The sequence below is a fragment of the Triturus cristatus genome, chromosome 12 (assembly GCF_964204655.1).
Source record: "Triturus cristatus chromosome 12, aTriCri1.1, whole genome shotgun sequence".
In the NCBI taxonomy this organism is placed as follows: Eukaryota; Metazoa; Chordata; class Amphibia; order Caudata; family Salamandridae; genus Triturus; species Triturus cristatus.
Window position 1 is genome coordinate 76,479,210 of NC_140595.1, and position 18,225 is coordinate 76,497,434.

The 18,225-nt window shown below is 43.7% G+C and overlaps 1 protein-coding gene across 1 annotated transcript in view; it reads right to left on the minus strand.

Moving 5' to 3' along the window:
- TIMM44 (translocase of inner mitochondrial membrane 44) overlaps nt 1-18,225 on the minus strand; it is a 122,363-nt gene that overhangs the window by 75,335 nt on the left and 28,803 nt on the right. The window contains exons 6-10 of the mRNA XM_085639907.1: nt 17,012-17,151; nt 16,102-16,187; nt 12,747-12,839; nt 10,410-10,534; nt 603-653 (exon numbers count right to left, since the gene is read on the minus strand). Of these exons, the coding sequence (XP_085496033.1) occupies nt 603-653; nt 10,410-10,534; nt 12,747-12,839; nt 16,102-16,187; nt 17,012-17,151 (495 nt within the window). The remainder of the gene's footprint in view (nt 1-602; nt 654-10,409; nt 10,535-12,746; nt 12,840-16,101; nt 16,188-17,011; nt 17,152-18,225) is intronic.

The following is an 18,225-nucleotide window of genomic DNA, read 5'->3' on the forward strand; positions in this document are numbered from 1 at the left end:
CCCGGTCTTAATCTGTATGTTTGCATTTGGAACAGAGTTTTGGATCTTTTTTGGTGGTTGCTATTGCGTTGTCCTTAATGGATCTCCCAAAAGGTCCATTCGCTCAATCATAATCACTTATATATAGAAAATGTTGCCTTTTAGCCATTTTGCTGCATTTTTATGCATCTCGTTTGCTTTTGCTATTTTTCAAGACGCAAGTGTAAACAAAAGGCATTGAGTTCCCCAAGGAAGTTCTTCGACCAGCGTATGATTCTATGAGATTACCTTTCTGTGGCTCGAACAGGTTCTACATTATCCATCATGTTGTTCTTATAAGGGAACATCGATGGTGGGGATAGGTTTATATTACCCTTATTCTGAGCTCGGTTTTGAGTCTGGCGGATGGCCAGACGAATATCAAACGTGCACGCTCTTTGCTTATTGACACATTGGTCTCTGCAACAGTAATGCAAACGTGGATGAAAGCACTTAGATAACATTCCACTGAGACCCCCAAACATCCAATGGCTTCAATTAAAAGGAACCTCATGTGACTTGAACCTGCAGCTGATATATGAAAGGCTGTGGAAAGTCATTACAACGCTGCTCTCTGCACTTACCGCTTCGTAACACCAGTCTTTGAGGATCTCCGTCTCACCTCGGATCATTGCCTGCAACCAGAGAAGAAAAACACAATAATGAAATTAGCTTTATAAAAAACAGACCCAAAAAAGACAAGTGGGAAACATGTTATGTGATCACTGACATTTAGGCTGAAAGCATGAACCACTGACATCTTTGATTCCACAATGCACAAAAAATAGTATATACCTTGTCGATACGCCACCTACATATTTTCCTTTGGAAAGTCCTAGAGAGCTGTTCAAAATCAAAAACGAATGACAAAGAGCTTACAAAGCTGTCTCGCTTCCAGTCTCAGGGTTTCCCTAGACCTTCGCCCTTTCATCGGTCAACCCTGGGGATAAATGATTTCTCAATCTAGCAGTTAAGAAATGGGACTCGCTTCTCGGATCACTTGGAATATACATCTCACTAACCGTGCCAAAATGAGTCTTCTGACATTTGTGTTCCCACATTCAAAATGGATATCCTCCGGGCTTACATTTTGTCTTCTCTTCTTCCTTCTTAACTGTTAATCTTTCGCCCTGTGCTTTCAATCTTTCTCTGGCATGCTACTGCAACTTCAGCACCAACAGTGGCTTGTCTTGAAGTGAGCTATGTAAGGGTTCTCATTCACAGCAGGTCATGCACAGTCACTGCATGTGAAAGCATGCCACTGCAAACTTGAATTGCACCCTCTACAGTGCAGAAAATGAGTGGGTCAATACAGATCTGGCAGCTGCTAGTGAAACCGGATCTTGGATCTCGTCAGGACCCAGTGAAATATGCTCAATTTATACCTGTGTAATTTGCCGACACCGGGACACATTCAGAAGCGCCTGCAGTTTGTACACTTATCTCGAGAGTAGCAACCTACAGGGCAATAACGGCCTCCTATTTTTTAGTTCCAGCCCTAGTTCGAAACAAATGCCTCCCTTAAATATTTAAGAGTGGCTCCTTTTGTTCAGACACATCCTGGGTGGAGGTTATTAGGAGCTGAACAACCTGCTGCCATAGACCCTCGCTAATCCCTTACAAGAACTTGAGCGATAAACTATTTGATTTGGAGGCAGGTTTTTAACTTTTCCAGACTCGGATGTAAATGATATGCATGCAATGTAAAAATTTCAGTTGTGTGTGTCTGTACAAGTAATTACCCAATAATCATTTATACAGCACTTACCAATTTATTTTTCTTTACTTAGTTACTTTTATACAGCCCAATGTATTCTGACAGAGCACATTACATCAGACTTTAAATTTCTTAGTCTGGTTTTTAAATCTTTGCATGAAAATGCTCCATGGTATCTCAGAAATACTTTGCAGCTATACAATGCGGCTCGCACTATTAGATCTAGCGAGCTACTACATTTACGTCTAACGCATATTCGTACAGTTAGGTACGGGGTCCACTCTTTTTTGATTTAGGTAATATTGGAATCAACTTCCCCTTCAGTTACATTCCTGTTCAGACCTTTCCTCTGAAGAAATCCCTGAAAACCTGGATATTTGATCTCTAACACCTCCTTGAAGTGTGACCTGTGTGGGCTGCTCAAGCGCCGAGAGATCCCCTCTGGGATGATTTGTGCGCTTAATAAATAAATAAACTGATGTTCTACTACGCAATGAATCTTTCAAGTGTGTAAATCACTATACCGGTAATGTTACATAAGTTAATCAAAGTTACATGGAGTGTGAGTTACATATGATCCATAGTGATATGTCACAAGCGCGTCTCCTGGAGAAACCGAAAGGCAGGTTTTAAACGTGTTTGGAGCCTACAGAACACAGTGGTCGAGGCTGTCTGAACAAAGAAATCTTTATTACTACCCAGGGAAATGTTTCTATCAATCTAGGAATAAAAAAGATTGAAAAAACCCGATAAGGTTCTTGCAGATTGCAAAAGGCTTCTTGATGCGGGTGTATAACTCACTGTGCTATAGCACAGGTATTATACACCATATACATATGATCGGAAAGTAACAGATATCTGTGGCAAAAACAGTAACCCACTGAGCTAACGCAGTGTAAAACATTTCGGTGACCTGCATTTTACATTAGCAGCAGACACATTAACCCACTATGCTGTTTTATTACGAGTCAAATTATTGAATAGATTGCACACAAATTTCTCCAGAAAGTGAATTAACCACCAGGATTATCTTACTGTTGGTATACCCTGAACAATGCTGGATACACAAAGACCTCGTCGGGATTGGCGGTTTTTTCACTTTAAGACATTTTAAAACGCCGACTGTGGCCCATAAAGTAAGCCTCGTGACACCACCCTTTTTCTGCACCACATTTTGACGCCACCACATTTAAAAGATTTCGGAATCATTTTTTTCTATTTCCAGCTCTGACCCCTCTTAACGCAAAAGTAAACGAATTCATGTACAAACTGGCTGCTTCCACAAAAACTACTGAAAAACAACCCTAGTTGACATCTTTGTATTAATACCTAAAATGTCGAGTGAAAATAAAACATGCCACAGAAGAACATTAGACCAAGACGATGCACCGTTGATGAAAACATTTGGATACCAAGTTCTCATTACGAGTGCGCAGTAAATAGGGCCATTAAATCGGTTGCCGTAGTCATCGCCTGGGCAATGTTGAAGAATTTCCTTTTGAATTTTACAATGACAATTCTTCATCGGGCCACTAGATGGCAGGAGATGCGCGCATATGAATGCAAGGACGAGCCATGCTGCTGGAAAAACACACGCAGTCGTTGAAAAGTAACTGGCTTTTGTAAGCCATTGGTTGCCCTCTGACAGGGAGGCAGGTGTCACAATGTTATAAAGGCTCGACCAATTCTCCTCTCGGTATATTTCTACAAAAAGAGTTTACCCTAACCCCCCCACTATTAGCGTGTCTTGGGTGTCTCGTTTCACAAAATAGTTATTCAAGGAAGTGGAAAAGGGCTCCTGTGAACTTCCTTAGGTATGAGAAATAATACTGGAAACATAATTACTTTCCATTCACGATTTGCTTTCCTTGGTGTTTTAAGTCAGGAACAATCTATAGCAAAACTAAAACAAGCATTGAAAATGCAATAGGTCTCGCCTTTGGTTAAGTTAAAGTCATTTGCTTTGCTAATGGTATTATATTGCATTTTTAATGCTTTTGTGTGTGGGGGGGGGGCCCATTTTGCGGAGTTCCGCGAAACTCCGTCCAGGCCTAGATGAAACCTCAAAAATGTGCTACACACCTCACATTCACCAGTAACCCCCACTGACTTTATCTGCGGAATCCCCGCACTCAAAGTGCACAAAATTGCTTGTGAACTCTTTTACTCTTTTTGGAACTTTGCGCATCCCCGGGACACATGCACGAGATCCTCCTAATGCAATCAGCGCCTGGTAGTGTAAAAGGACGTCAGTGCTGATGACCTAACAGGACAAAGCAGGACCTGTAAACGCGGTGTTCGCTGGAGGTGGAGAGGGAGGGAGCAGGAGGGAGGGGGGGAGAGGGAGGGAGCAGGAGGGAGGAGGGGAGAGGGGAGAGAGAGGGAGGGAGGGAGGGGGAGGGGGAGAGAGAGGGAGGTAGGGAGGGAGGGGGAGAGAGAGAGAGGGAGGGGGAGAGAAAGGGAGGGGGGAGAGAGAGAGAGAGAGATGGAGAGAGAAAGAGAGAGGGAGGGGGAGAGAGAGAAAAAGAGAGAGAGGGAGAAAGAGAGAGGGAGAGAGAGGGAGAGAGAGAGAGAGAGAGAGAGAGAGAGATGCAGTCCTGTGATCATTGATCTTTTATTATTGAACTATGAGCCAGTATCCATCAGCAGCTTTTTATTGATTTTGGAATACCAACAGGAAAACATCAAATTCCGCCCTTTTTGTTTGTCGTTTTCCGTAATTTTAGTATTTTTTGACGTCTCAGCAGCCATGATCAGCAGGAATATAATCAGGGGAAGTTGGGCAGCCTTTCCAGCAATCATGTGAAAGGTCTGAAGTGTTCCTTTGATCAAGTGTAAAAAAAGCACGCCCTTTAAAACATGATGTATAGCGCGGTTGAGTTAAAAATATTATTATAACTGTCAACATATAGTCACGTGAATCTTAGCACTGTCTTAAAAGGAATACAATGAAGCCTTACAAACCCGTCGTTTTAAAATATACCAGACCAGAATACAGGAGCTTGCTTAAAAAGAACACGACTGAAAGCGTGTGAAAGAAAATCAACTGTGAAAAAGTTGTATTTAAAATCGCATTATCAAAATACAGCGTTTGTAGACATCAAATGCATTGTGTTAATTGCGTTTGTGTGTGAAACCCTGCGTGTGTGCCGACTTCACATGAAAGGTACTGCGCCTTCTCTGAGACAGTGTACGTTTCTATTCACAACACCATTCATTCGGGACTCTGCTAAAATGATCAGTTAAATCACTCGCTTTACCCGCCAAGTGCTTTCTTTATCGGTGTGAAGTGCGGCATTATTTCGATATTTGCCACCGACTGCATGATATTGTATACTTCCGCAGATTACACGTCAGCTCCCTGCAGCTGAAGCGTTCGCTGGATGTGCGGACACTGGGCAGAACGGAATAAGACACAGATTCGGAACAGGCTCACACCGCGAAGGAGCATTATTCTTCTCAAAAGGATTTGGGGAAGTTTCATCCAAACTTCACCGTCCTCTCCGCACACGTCTGTGAGTCGCGCGAGCCCCTCTCCTCCCATCAGAGCCTCCAGTCCAAAAACACTTCCTATCAGGGGCCGTCAGTTAGACCTCTCTATCCAACACCGCCCCGCCGCCACCCGGACTTAAAAGTGAAAACAAGTGTCTTTAACTGTTGCGTTAGAGTTAACCCCACCCCACCCCCCGCTCCAGCTCTCCCACTCTTCTACTCACAACTAAATACAAATAAAAATGGTTCAAGCAAACTATGATATCCGACTACAGTATCCCCTTGGTTTGTACTTGCAAAGCGCTCTGATACAATTTGGCGTTAATAGCACAGTATCAAAAAACTGTAAATAAACAAGTAAATAGAAGCACCTGTCACTGGTAGAAACCTCTACACTCTGCACATTCATAGTAAGAGCCTATATGTTAATAAGATGCCTCTATTTAATGGAGGCATGCGTGTTAAAGGGAGTTTCAAACCTACCACAATGTGCACACTTGAATGTAGGTATCACTCACTCTCAACCGATGCACTCCGATGATGGGTACATCCCATTGAAAGCGTATGAACTCTGATCAGTCGCTCCTTGCCGATAACCTGTATAGCCGTCCTTTTCGGGCAATGTTTCTAGGCTCATCAAGATAACTGCCTGTAATATTCTAGTGGTAAAAAAGCTACTACAGAAAAGAGCGAGTCAGAGAGACAGAGGAGCTGGGTACGGTGACGAGGGAGCCAGAGCCTGCACAGGACTGACATCGGCAGCAAGCGTTCTCAAACACATAACGAGCAGTGGGGGAACCAGTGGTGCGCACGCACCACAGAGGAGCGGGAGAGGGAGCGAGGCGAACACGCGCTGCTGCGCGTGCTAGACATGCTCGGGAATGGGCGTTACAAAGGCGGGACATGCACCCGCCTTTGCCCAATCACGTGCCTTGTTAAAAAAAAAAAAACATGCGAAAGCCAGTGCCTGCCGGCGAAAGCCTGATCACACGCACAAGCGTGTGGTCAGCTTTCAAAACCCCATACAAAAGGGCTCTCTGCAACGCAGGCGCGAGCCCTAAAAAAACTAGAAAAAGATAGGAAAAAAAAAAAACACTAAACAAAATGAAAGCAGAATACATTCTATGAAGCTGGGTTCTAAAAAAGCACAAATTTGCATAGTCCTCATGCCTGTCAAGTATCACGCATCAGGTATGCCGCTCACGCATTTCAGTGTGGTGTTCCGCATCACCGCACTGAAATGCATTGTCACGCATTAATGCCACACTCTGAAACTCTGGCTACGCTGGGTGCCAGCGCGCGCTGACGGCGCCTGTGCACCGGCTCTCAGTTCTGCTCCGAGACATGCTGCCAGCAGCTGCTGGGCTCAGTAAGTTAACAGTTAATTGTTTGTCTGCTCTCAGCTCGAGTGGCTAAGAGTGACTGCTACAATGTTACAATGGTTCTGCCCAGACCTCGGCCTCCTGTCGTGCCTGGCTGTATATTTCCTGCGGCGCCACATGGCTTTGACACCAATTAGACGCCGGGGCGGGACCTGCCCTCAGTGGTTGCTACAGTGGCTGTGCACACCATGGGGGGCCCGGGATAGGATGTGACCGTAGTTCCTCCTCACTTCCGGAGGAAGAGAAAGTGAAGTAAGGTGGGTCAGAAGCGGCAGGGGACTCAATCTGAGTCCACGAGTCGAGTCGGTGCACTGCTGACTGTCTGTCTGCGGTGCGGTGCGCAGTGTACAGTGTAAGTTAAGTTTCAAACGGAAGTGCGCAACCTACAAGCTCCTGCGCCTGCTTGCACTGCGTTGAGCCGCCGTGGCTTCAGACATGCATTATATGGGTTCCTGAAGATATTAGACATTGCAAATAATGTGTGACCACATTAAGAATCACAAAGGAGGGAGTTGTGGCCAAGAGCTGCCCAATTACAGTACCTCACTGAACCCCGTTGCGTTGTTAGCCTCCTCTTCCTTCCCCGTCAGCCAACAGCAGTCTGAGGTGCACCCTAAGCCGCTGCCCGCTCCCGCAGTCACATTGTCTGGGGCAGATGCCCGGATGTACATCCTGAGGTAGCAGTCAGATATGGATCGTGACAGTCATCGCCCTCCTCGCTCATTTATTGGAGAACCAGCCTATTCACTACCAGGAGCATGCTGTTGTCAGGAGTCTGACTTTAGAATCCCGAGGCGGCAGAGACGCTGTCTCCGGAAGGCCCTGGAGGGTGCAGGTGGCAGCACAGAGACACGTAGCACCGACCGGGCCTGCATGGATAGAGTCGGACCCTGAGAAGAGGTCTAGAAACGGCAGCGGGATTGTAAGTGAGGAACTGTCTGCCAGTTACACCTTCACTGGCCTAAACCATGTGCCAACAGCGCACAGACAGTTATTAGCTGTTTGCAATCCACTTTCCAGTCGGGTAAGCCGGAAATCTGACTGCTTTAAGATTTACTATTTTCTTTGCAAAGTTTTTGGTTGTGTCGCTAGTAAACTATCTCTTTTTGTGACTTTCTGTACAATTGACTGGTGTCTTTTGGTAAAGATTAGCCTAGGGAGTGCTGTGTGATGATTCACGTGTTATTGGGCTTGTGCAATCTATAGTCCCGCAGCGAGTTTTGGCATATTGTCACTTTTCACTATCACCAGTGGGTGAATTTACATGAAAACTTCTTAGTTTGCATTTTCCCTTTGTCGTCGTGTGGGAGCCGTGCATGACACTTAGGTTGGTGTGCTGTGATGTTCAGTTTGTGTTGGTGGGCTCGGCAAAGGATGTTTTACCTAATTGCAGCCGCCCCCTTCAGCCCATCTGGACATAATCAGCAGACCAGACGGATCTGAACTTCACCCTTACCAGTGAAGGCCTCCAGTCATGTACGTTTCACAGTCTGGATAGGAGGCCCCGATTGCATCCATAACATGACCCATGAGAGAGAGACTACAACAGAAAGGCTGCCTGTCACTAGACAGTGCCATCACCATCAAGTAGCCCTGCAAGACCTACAAAGAGCAGAGCTGGCCTGAGAGGAGTCGAGAGCTGTAGTGTGAGAGTCACTGCGCTGGTGCAAGGCCATCCCTGCAATGGCAGTGTGCAGCGATCCGTAGTCTGTAGCTGTGGTGCTCTTCTTTACGAGCTTTTTACTTTAATATTAAACCAGTTAAATCTTACTGCCAATTTTGCATTCATTTATCACTACGGGCCCTCATCTAAAGTTGGTGTCCTTCCATTTTTGGTGCTTTGCAGAAGTTTTAAGATCTTCTTAGACTTTCTCACTGCTCAAATGGGTGTAATTTCTGATATTTATATGTTTCCCTCGTCTTCAATACTTTATTTTGCTCACAAGAAAGTGTCACTCATAGTTGTTGAATGTCACTCATAATTACACTAATATTATGAAAATGTCACACATAAGCAATCTGAAACCTTGGCAGCTATGAGCCCATATAAAGAAGACACATTGTACATACACCCTGCTATACTTGGCTCCTGACCGAGATCAAGTGGGCGGGAGGGGGAGGGGGGAGGGGGATATCTCTGAAACAGATACTGAGCCACAGGAATACAAGTATGAATGGGGCGGTAGTGACCGAAACCTCTTTTTTCTTTATTTGACTTTGATTTCATGGCATTGAGAAAGATTTAAAAAGGTCAATGCGATGTAATATATAGGAGGTTGATAAGAAAGATCCACATCAAGAAAATGAATCCGGTATTTAACAATAAAGCATGTTTCAATTAACTTTTGGTAGCCCCAGGAATCAAACAGATTCAGCTGTATTAAATAGGCATGGAAATCGTCATCTCAAGTCAATTATAACATGAACTTACAGGTGGGTGGGCCTTTGAAAGCCCGAGACTGGCTCGCGCCAGATGCCCGGCTCTGGCTCGTTTCGGACCCTCGAGCCCAACAAGAGCCGAGCCCAGTCATTCCTTCTAAGAGGGGGTCCGCTGTCAGAGGCTGCGAAAGCCCCAACATTCTGGTAAAATGGGCGCGTTGTCTTTTACCATCTCTGACCAATAGACAATGCGTCCTTGTTAATGTTTCATAATCAGCAGTGCTTTAAAACTCTAAAAAATGCCAACACATTGCCTTTTGGTACGTCTGACCAATAGAAAATGTGTCTGTGTTGGCATGTTATATAGTTAACACAATGTTGCTTTTCAAAGGCTGTGAAAATCAGTATCAGGATCAGATTGAGAAGGTGGGCACTGGGCGACAGGCTGGTACCTGAGGCCCAGCTGAGGGCTGGTTTTTGGGCATATCTGTGGGCTCTGTGGGTGTCTGCCGCTATCATTCGGCGGTCGCAGGCGGCCAAATGGGCCTTGAGCTGCCTCGCTGGATCCTGCAGCAGGGTGAAGTGGGACTTTGCTCCCCTACTCCTCACCCAGATGTGGGCTCACACGGTCCTTTGCCGCCCCATGCCAGGCCAGCTGGTTAGGTTATGAGACATTGGCCCCCGAGGGTCATTCAAATAGGCCTGGACATGGATGGGGAAGAGATCGAGCTGGCTAAGGAAAGAGTAAGAGATGGAGAGAAAGACACTGAGAGGAGATTAGAAAGAACATTAGTAGTGAGTGATAGCGTACAATTGGGGTAAAGAGAGTGGGGTTCACCCTGCATTTTAAAAACTGCAGAAAAATGCACCAAGACGTAAAAACAAAGCCTTGACATAAGGAAAGACAAATAGATACCCATTTACTGGCTGATTTGTACAAAATGAAACCAGAAAGCCTGGATAAATTGCGGCTTCCGTGCTTAAACTGTGTGATCTTGGGTAAATATTTTATTTCACCAACAATTTTTTCTTCATTATTGCACAAAAGTACTTTCAAATATGCGAGTTCAGACTACCAGTTCTACAAAACTATCAATTGTAATAAGTACTTCTCAGTGCAAAGCTATAATGTGCCCATTAATGTCAAAACTTCCACATTTTAAAGAAACAATTTGTTGGAAGACTGTTTATCATATTTTATGTGATCTTCTTTGTATGATTTACGTAGCAATATTTTCAGGGCTTGGCTCATGCAGGGGCTCCTAAGATCCGAGCCAGACCCTCAGCTCGGCTCGGCTTGTTATTTAGTTGGCTCGCCCACCTCTACATGAACTGAACAAAGGTGGAGGACAACATTAAATGCATGCAGCTGTGGCTAGCACACCAACAAAGACGGATGTCTGTAAAGTGATTTTGCATACCTCCAGAATGTTTGGAATGATGTCCTTCTCACATTGCTTTAGAAAAGTGTCCTTGTCAAAACTTGGATCCACTTTCATTATTTCAGTCAAAACCTCTGACATTTCTGTCTTGGAAAACAAACCACCTGTAAGAAGAAAAAAAACATAATGGCAATTACAAGTGGTTAGGAAAGCACATTTTCCTCCACCCAAGACTGGAAATGTTACTTACCTGTAACACCAGCTTGCAGCTGCTTTGTGCAGTTTCTTAGCGAAGCCAACACAATGCAAATTTTATTTTTTTAAGAAAGCGAGCATCATGCCACAGGGTATAAAACACAGAAAAGATGAACGCAAGCACACAGGCAAATTAACATAGCAACCTTCAGTAATGCTCTTCCTTCAGCAACTAACCCAAGGTTACACTAGCATGCTGCACTTTCAGTTCACCACAAGCAAAACATTCCCAACTGACAAGCAGGATGGGAGTCCTCTGAATTTCCAATGTGAAGATGAGAATACTTATGTGCCTTGAGTCTGGTTGGATTGGCTTCCAAAGGATGGTGGCAGCTTCTAGGACATTTCAACTGGTGGCACCTCCCCCAGAGGGCTTCCTTATGGTAGAGAAGTGGGTGGCTCTTCCTTTAGGAAAACCAATATTCCTTGCACTCTTAAAGAGCTGGGACTGCACAGGGTAGAAGGACAGAACATCTGCCAGTGTTTAGCGGCGGTCCCGTTACTGCCCACCCGTTACTGAGGCTCTTGGACATTTGCAAACCAAGTCTATTGACATTCCAATCCTCAATAACTAACTTCTTCCATACCAGTCGCCTAAATCCACAAATACAGGCACAGTGAGGGTAGACACAGACACCCAACCCCTCACAGTAAAAAGAATATGAATCTGAAATGACTCACAAATTTCACAAAATCTTTCGTCACTGCCTTCAAGCCGAAGGCATGGTGCCTGTGCTGGGTTTGACTGCCAACCACTGCAAAGCCTCAAAAAGGTCCTACATTCTAACGAAGGGGATGGGACTGTAAAGGTACTGGAGGTTCTAGGAGAAGAGCAACCTACCCGCTGCCCCGCCACTGGGACTGAAGCCAGAGTAGTTGTCTAGGACGAACAATTTTCAAGCCTAGCAAGAGACATAGCCAGACTGTCATTGTCTAAGTAAAGTAGCAGGTTTTAAAAACCTTCTCAAAGAGCCTCTAATGGCATACTTATAATTTGCAGGAGCAGATGACCCTGCACCTCCGGTAGGAGTTCTAGTGACATTTTTTGGAATGCTGGGCTAAATGAAGGAGTATACGGTGGAAAGCATGGTGCTCACATTTTCTACACAATAACAAGTACCCATACACCTTTGGCAGTGGTAGAATATTGCAAAATGAAATCTAAATCTTTCGCCTATCAGAAAGAGCAATTTCTCATCAAGCAGGACAAGCTCAGGTGCTCTGTGGAAACTCAAGGCAGGAGGAGATCAGAAGACTTTTGGCTAAAAGGACTCAAGTCATTCAAGGAGGGAGGGTACAACATTCACGTCACTGTCACGCTACAAAGGTAATAGTTGTTACGCACAGAGTCACAAAACAAATACTGTTCCGACACACAAGACAGTGATGGGCACTGTATCGAGACATTGATTACTGAAAAAAAAACTTTAAAACACTTTTATCAATGTTTCCATTAGCAGTCATACGTAGTTCTGCAAGACCACTATATACATTCTTCTGTCGAAATGTATAACTGGGAAATGGGACACTTGTTTTTAGTTTTTGTGTTTTGTGATGTTCCATGTGTATTGCAACATTGGAATGTTTGAACATGATCCTGTGTGACACATGGGCTCCATCTTTGTGTACTGTTCCAGTGAAGCATACAAACACGAGCCTTGCAGTTGCATACCCCAAAGGACGTAGCCTTCAACTTCAAACAGGTAGCTTGAAAACGTACCACAATTCTGAAATCTGAATTGGTTGTAAAACAAATAACCATAAAATTCAATAAACCAATACTTAAGCAACCTCATGCATTTAAAACCTCTTGGTGAAGAGAGTAAGAACAAAACAGAATGCATACTTCATGTGCAAGAAATAACTTAAACATACTATACCAACTTTCTGCACACACACACATTATATTTATATATTTGTGTGTGTATGTATATAAATATATATTCACATACGTGTGAGTGTGTGTGTGTGTGTGCATGCTTGCGAGCGCGTGTGTGTGGAGATATATATATATATATATATATATATATATATATATATAGCTAATTTATGATATATAGCTGCTTTCAAGTGCACCCCCAAACAAAGAGCAGAGTAGTGGAACAGGGCACAAGAGCTTACCTATCAAGTCAGAGACTTTATCCGTAACAGTCCTCGATGCCCGGACAAGTGCATTATCACTTTCATCGTACTTCATTTTAATTTCAAAGAATCCTGAAAAGGAAACAAAGGAAACATGTTCTCATATGAGCAGAACCGGGGTGTTTAGTGTTGTAGTGCATGAGTTATGATAGAGCGGTTTCAGTTGATCAGTAACTTGCGTCAAGAGCAACCCACCTTGAATCTAAACTAGCCTTTCTGAGTTATTGGCAAGGTTTAATCTTTGTAAAGTACTCTCCTTACCACTCGATAACTACTTATAGTGCAAAGCAAAGGGTGACTAGGGAAAGAATCAGTAGTTAAAATGCATCATTTACATCCTGTACTTTGATAGAATGACTGCTGAATGACCGTTTCTCTCTTTGGGATTATGGGTGGGAGCATAAAGTTTTCTCTAGGTGTGATGAGTTATGGTGGCAAGGGTACATTGGAACAACAAAGGAAGAGAACAGATTGACGTCTCTCTGCTGAATCAACTGCGAGACGTTTTATGCCAGATCCATCTCAGTAAATATAAAAACCAAAATGAAAGACTGGGTTTCCATTACCTAAAAGGTCACAAAATATGGACATTCCACCATTTTAGCTAGGGTTCACCCCAGCCCTTGCAATTACACTCCAGAATGCCTTTTCACTTGCACTTATCAGTATTTATGGAAGATCTCAATAGTCACCTTGAAGCAGCGGATGTTGTTAGGTAAACAGTTCTTAAGTACCAAGGCTTGGCAGACTCCCAAACCAGCTCATAATGTCCCAAAGGAGTAGGCAAGTCAAACTGAAAGTTGATAAGCACAAGATAACTTTCATAGCTCCAGAGTAACTAAGCAAAATCATTTGAGGGAAAAGGAAAAGTGGTTTGATCATTTAGGACTGAAGCAGCCCGAATCCGGACCCCAAATTATTTGGATGGATGGCAACGGAGCAACTACTGATATTGCTAGTGTGGAAAGTGTCATAGGGTTAACCTGGAAACAATGAAGTTGACTAGGGAGAAGGGGGGGGTTGGACTGCCATCTCTGGAACCAGTTTCAACGTACTATTGATCCTACTGGGTGGTTGGATGATGAAATTAAGTGGGAGAAAATATTACAAGCGAGCCTAACACGACCAGATTGAGTGACGAGAGCTACTGGTGACCAGGAATCATTTCCCTAAGCAATATGCTTATGCAGTGAGACGGATGAGCAAGCGATGGGAAAGTGTGGTGCAAATGTTTTTAAAGAAATCACCTAGTGCACTGGTTAGACATATATGGCGTTTAATACGTTGTAAGAGGATCAATCATGACATAGAACTTGAACAATGTAAAGAATATGGCTGAGAGACCGGAGATTTCCATCCTAACGATGTGTTCATAACCTTTGAGGAAGCACTGGACACCTTTGGTGCCAAGCCAGGAACAATTGTACAATAGGAAAAACTATGGAAAACGGCTAAAGAATTATGGCTGGGTTTCCCGAAGGATCGCTAAGTAACAGAGACCTGATGTCAAAGCTAGCTTTGACATCAGAACTCGGCTGGTTGACAACCTGTATGGTGCACTGACTTAGGACAGGAGCAAAGAATATTATTCCCTGTTTGGGATTAGTGGGAGGCAGAGAGTCTGGAACCAACTTCAAATAAAGAGCGTGAGAAGGCCTGTCGCAGATTAAGCATATCTCAAGCAATGCTACATTTCAGTAAGCTCAGTTTAGTAGAACTTAATGGAAACAGGTGAAATTGCGAAGGTTATATCCAGAGAAACCCCCTCAATGCCCTAAATGTAGGTTGAATAATTCTGTGATCCTCAATACCATCAGTACTGCCAGTTAGGAAAAACATTTATGCCGGCTTCCTCCCATTATATGGTCTTGATTTCTAGCCGTGCTACACCCAGTAACAGAGTTGGATGCCATCACTAACACCTAAACATGACTTCCTTGGTCCACAACCAAAAGAAAAGAAAACACAAAGCACAAATTTGCTCCTTTGGCCACTGTATTCACAAAGAAGTGCCAAGCACAGTATTGGATAAGAAGAAGCGAGTCGCAATTGAACAGCTATATGAAAGATATGCCGGAGTGTACCGTAACCAAGGAATTTAAATGCACAAGAATGGATGATAAACTCACAGAGAATTTGTAGACTGGGCAATAAGTAATGAAAGGCTGTTAGATCCCCCTGGATCCAAGCTGCCCCAAGGTGCCTAATTTACTTTAAGACAATATTGTAAAGGAAGAATGTGAAGAAAGAGTAGCCACGCGTGTCTGGCTCAGCTAAGAATTTTCTGATTGGAACAAAATGTGTTATGTGAAAGCAATGAAAGTAATGTCTGATGTTTAACCGCCATGCTATACCGAATTACATGTAGCAGCGAAGATTACTAATTAAATGGGGTATGAGTTACTGAATTTGTAGCCTAAGAGATGATGTTCTCTCTAGCAATCTCTTTATGATATTTTAAAATACGGAATAATGGTCTATTGTTGACATCTCTGCCAGGTACATCAATTTGTGTAGTTGCCTATGTCTACTTTTAACTTGAAGCAAAGATGCAGGATGTAACTAATTCTAAGTCCTATTCTGCTCTATACATTTACGCGAAAATGAAGTGTTCATGCATACGCAATAGGCATGAAACAACCCCAGAAAAATAGTGCAACTTCTCTATCAGATGCAGTGGAAGGCAGTAGGCAGTGCTGGTTTGCCTGGATGCAGAAAAAGTATTTGATAGAATAAACTGAAACTATATGCAAAGGTTTTGGGACAGGGTTGGTATGGTGAAATCATGTCCACAAGGATGAGGCTGAGGATGTAGCACCAAGTGCTAGGATGCTTGTCACTTGAGACCTTACAGACGTATTTCAACGGCAGAGGGTAACACGGCTGCTGTGCTCTTTGTAATACTGCTCTTCTTCTTTTTGTTGGCAGCAGAATCGCTAGCGAACAGTATGCAGAAGAACAAGAGCACAACGGGGCTATCTCTAGGATGTGAGGCTCATAAAATGTAATTCTTTATGGATGATTTGATTATTAACTTTTGAGAGAATCAATGCATTCGCTCTAAGCCCTACTGTAAGAACATGTTAACTTGACAGAGTCATAGTTTAAAATAAATTATTGATATCAGTACAAGCGCTGAGACAAGGAAAAGATCCAGGCTGGGGTGGTATACCACCCGCGCTACCTGGGAATCACGACAACCAGGCCTGATCTAACTGTGCCTCATCTAAGGGATCAGGTGGACTACAGCATAAGGAAGGGCTTCTATATTTCATGATTAGAACATAGAGAGCTAACAGAAATGGTTCCAGAGCTGCTCAATCAAATGACTTACTGTTAAAAACCACGTTGTTGTCCTTGAAATCTTTCCACTGCTGATACCACTTGGAGTCTTTGTGAAGCACAACTCCCATTGCATCCCTGCAGCAAAGGAAAGGAAGAACACTTAGGACCAGCAATAAAAATGCACCTATAACTTTCATTCCTACAGGCAGGTGGTGATCCGTTGTGGCGCGGGTATGATGTCCTGTAGCTTTTGTATGTGGAGCCACCCAACGTCTACACCTTTTATTATTCTGTGCCATATTAGCTATCAGGAATAATCCTGCATGGTATAGTACGCACTTGTGGAAAACCTTATCACCATCTCAAGCACAACCAGGGACTAAAAGTAATAAGCAGCAAGAACATAAATTGTGAGGTTATTGAGGAGGTTGCTCGCGGAAGGCCAGACCCAGCCTGCCCTGCTCTGGTCTCTATTGTTCTAGGTCTCTGGCAGAGCCACAGTTATTTTCAGTCAATGTGTGGGATGAAAAAGAGACTGGAGGACTGGGGTTGGGACTTTTTCAGCAGTTGGCACAAGAAATGTGATTGCTCCAAAATGCAGGCGAATCGGCTGTGTTTTTTTCAGTAGCTCGTACCTCAAACTCTTACCCTAAGAGACAAATGCTGATCATTTGAGTTGTCGGGAAAATCAAGGTGCCCATTTTCTCTTTCAAGCGCTGTCTGTGTAGTGCTTTGCAACACACACTCTCTCTGTGCCAGGCTCGAACTATGAACAGGGTAAAATAGTAACAAAAATAACTTCTCCATCAGTGGAGCTCAGCCCATGATGCCATGCAGGAGGAGTCGTTACTGGGAATATATTTGATAAATATAAATCTTTCTTATTTGAGAATTCAAGTTCATTTACACATGACAGAAGCAGACAAAAACATGTAATAGTAAATTCCTTGGACACCTACTCATTTGCTTCAAATATTTTGTCTTCTCTTGCTCCATCTCCGGAGTAGTCGGTTCTTTTCCTCAGTCTTGCAGGGGGACGATACGCTCCTGCCTGTCCAAGGACGCTTTCATCAATCTCCTTTTTTACAGATTCTACACCCTATAATTGAAGAACACAAAACTGAAGCCACGCATTGTTTTACTCAAATGTATCGGTGTCAAAGGGGGTAAACAATATTTGGCTTCCACCAATCTGAAAGGGCATCCAGGGAAAGCGCTGGTTAACTACCGTAACCTCTTCCATGAACCACATTGTGCCTTCCCAGGGAGGTGCCCGTAAACCACAGACACATTTGAATTGGCACCAGGAACGAACTATCGTATGAAAAAACATACCAGAGGATTGCCCAAATTGGCCTTCAACCACACAAAGAACAAATCTGCCACTGTTCCCAAACCCCCGGTACCTACCTATAAGTCAAGAAACATGAGCTATTAATATATCCTATAGGCACCCATAGTAACTTAAACCGGATGTGTGCATTTCTGCAATTATTCACTGTATTTTTTATGGTGGTATCAAGGACCTTGGTAAGTGCAGGGAGTGATAACTGTTAAGAGTCATACAGTTGGAGGTAATCAAGGTAGTTTATGAACCAACTCTAAGGCCGGTTTGTCCTATGTCTTGGATGTTCACTTTAGACTGACATCTTGCAAACAATTTGCTGAAAATAGAAGGTTTCACTTGAGCGGCGCAAATGCCTGGTTTGTGTGCAAATCGGTAGCAGACTGTCTTATGCATCTTAACAGCCAGTGGACGACAGGATGTTCTCAATATGTAAACTAGAGGATCAACACTGCATTAAAATGAAACCACCTGAAACACGCAGGCAGCGTGGAAGAGGCGTGTTTCATCCTCTGCAGAATCTCAGCGATTCTACTTTGAGCCTTGCGTGCTATGGAACGGTGTTCCAGCATGGTGAGTTGTGAACATACACAGTCAACTTCTTCCAAAACATTGGAATCTGGTCATTCATATGGCAACAACTTTGAACAAGGCCGTCCCTAGGCAAAGGACTTTTTTGCAGGATAAAACTGGGTTTTTATACTGTGTTCTTTCTACACCTTGATTGCTGCCTCCCAAAATAAGGTTTGAGGAACAGAATGGGCTTGCATCTTTTTCGCTTCACACTGTGCCTTCTAAATGTTGAGGCCCACATACAACTGCCTCACA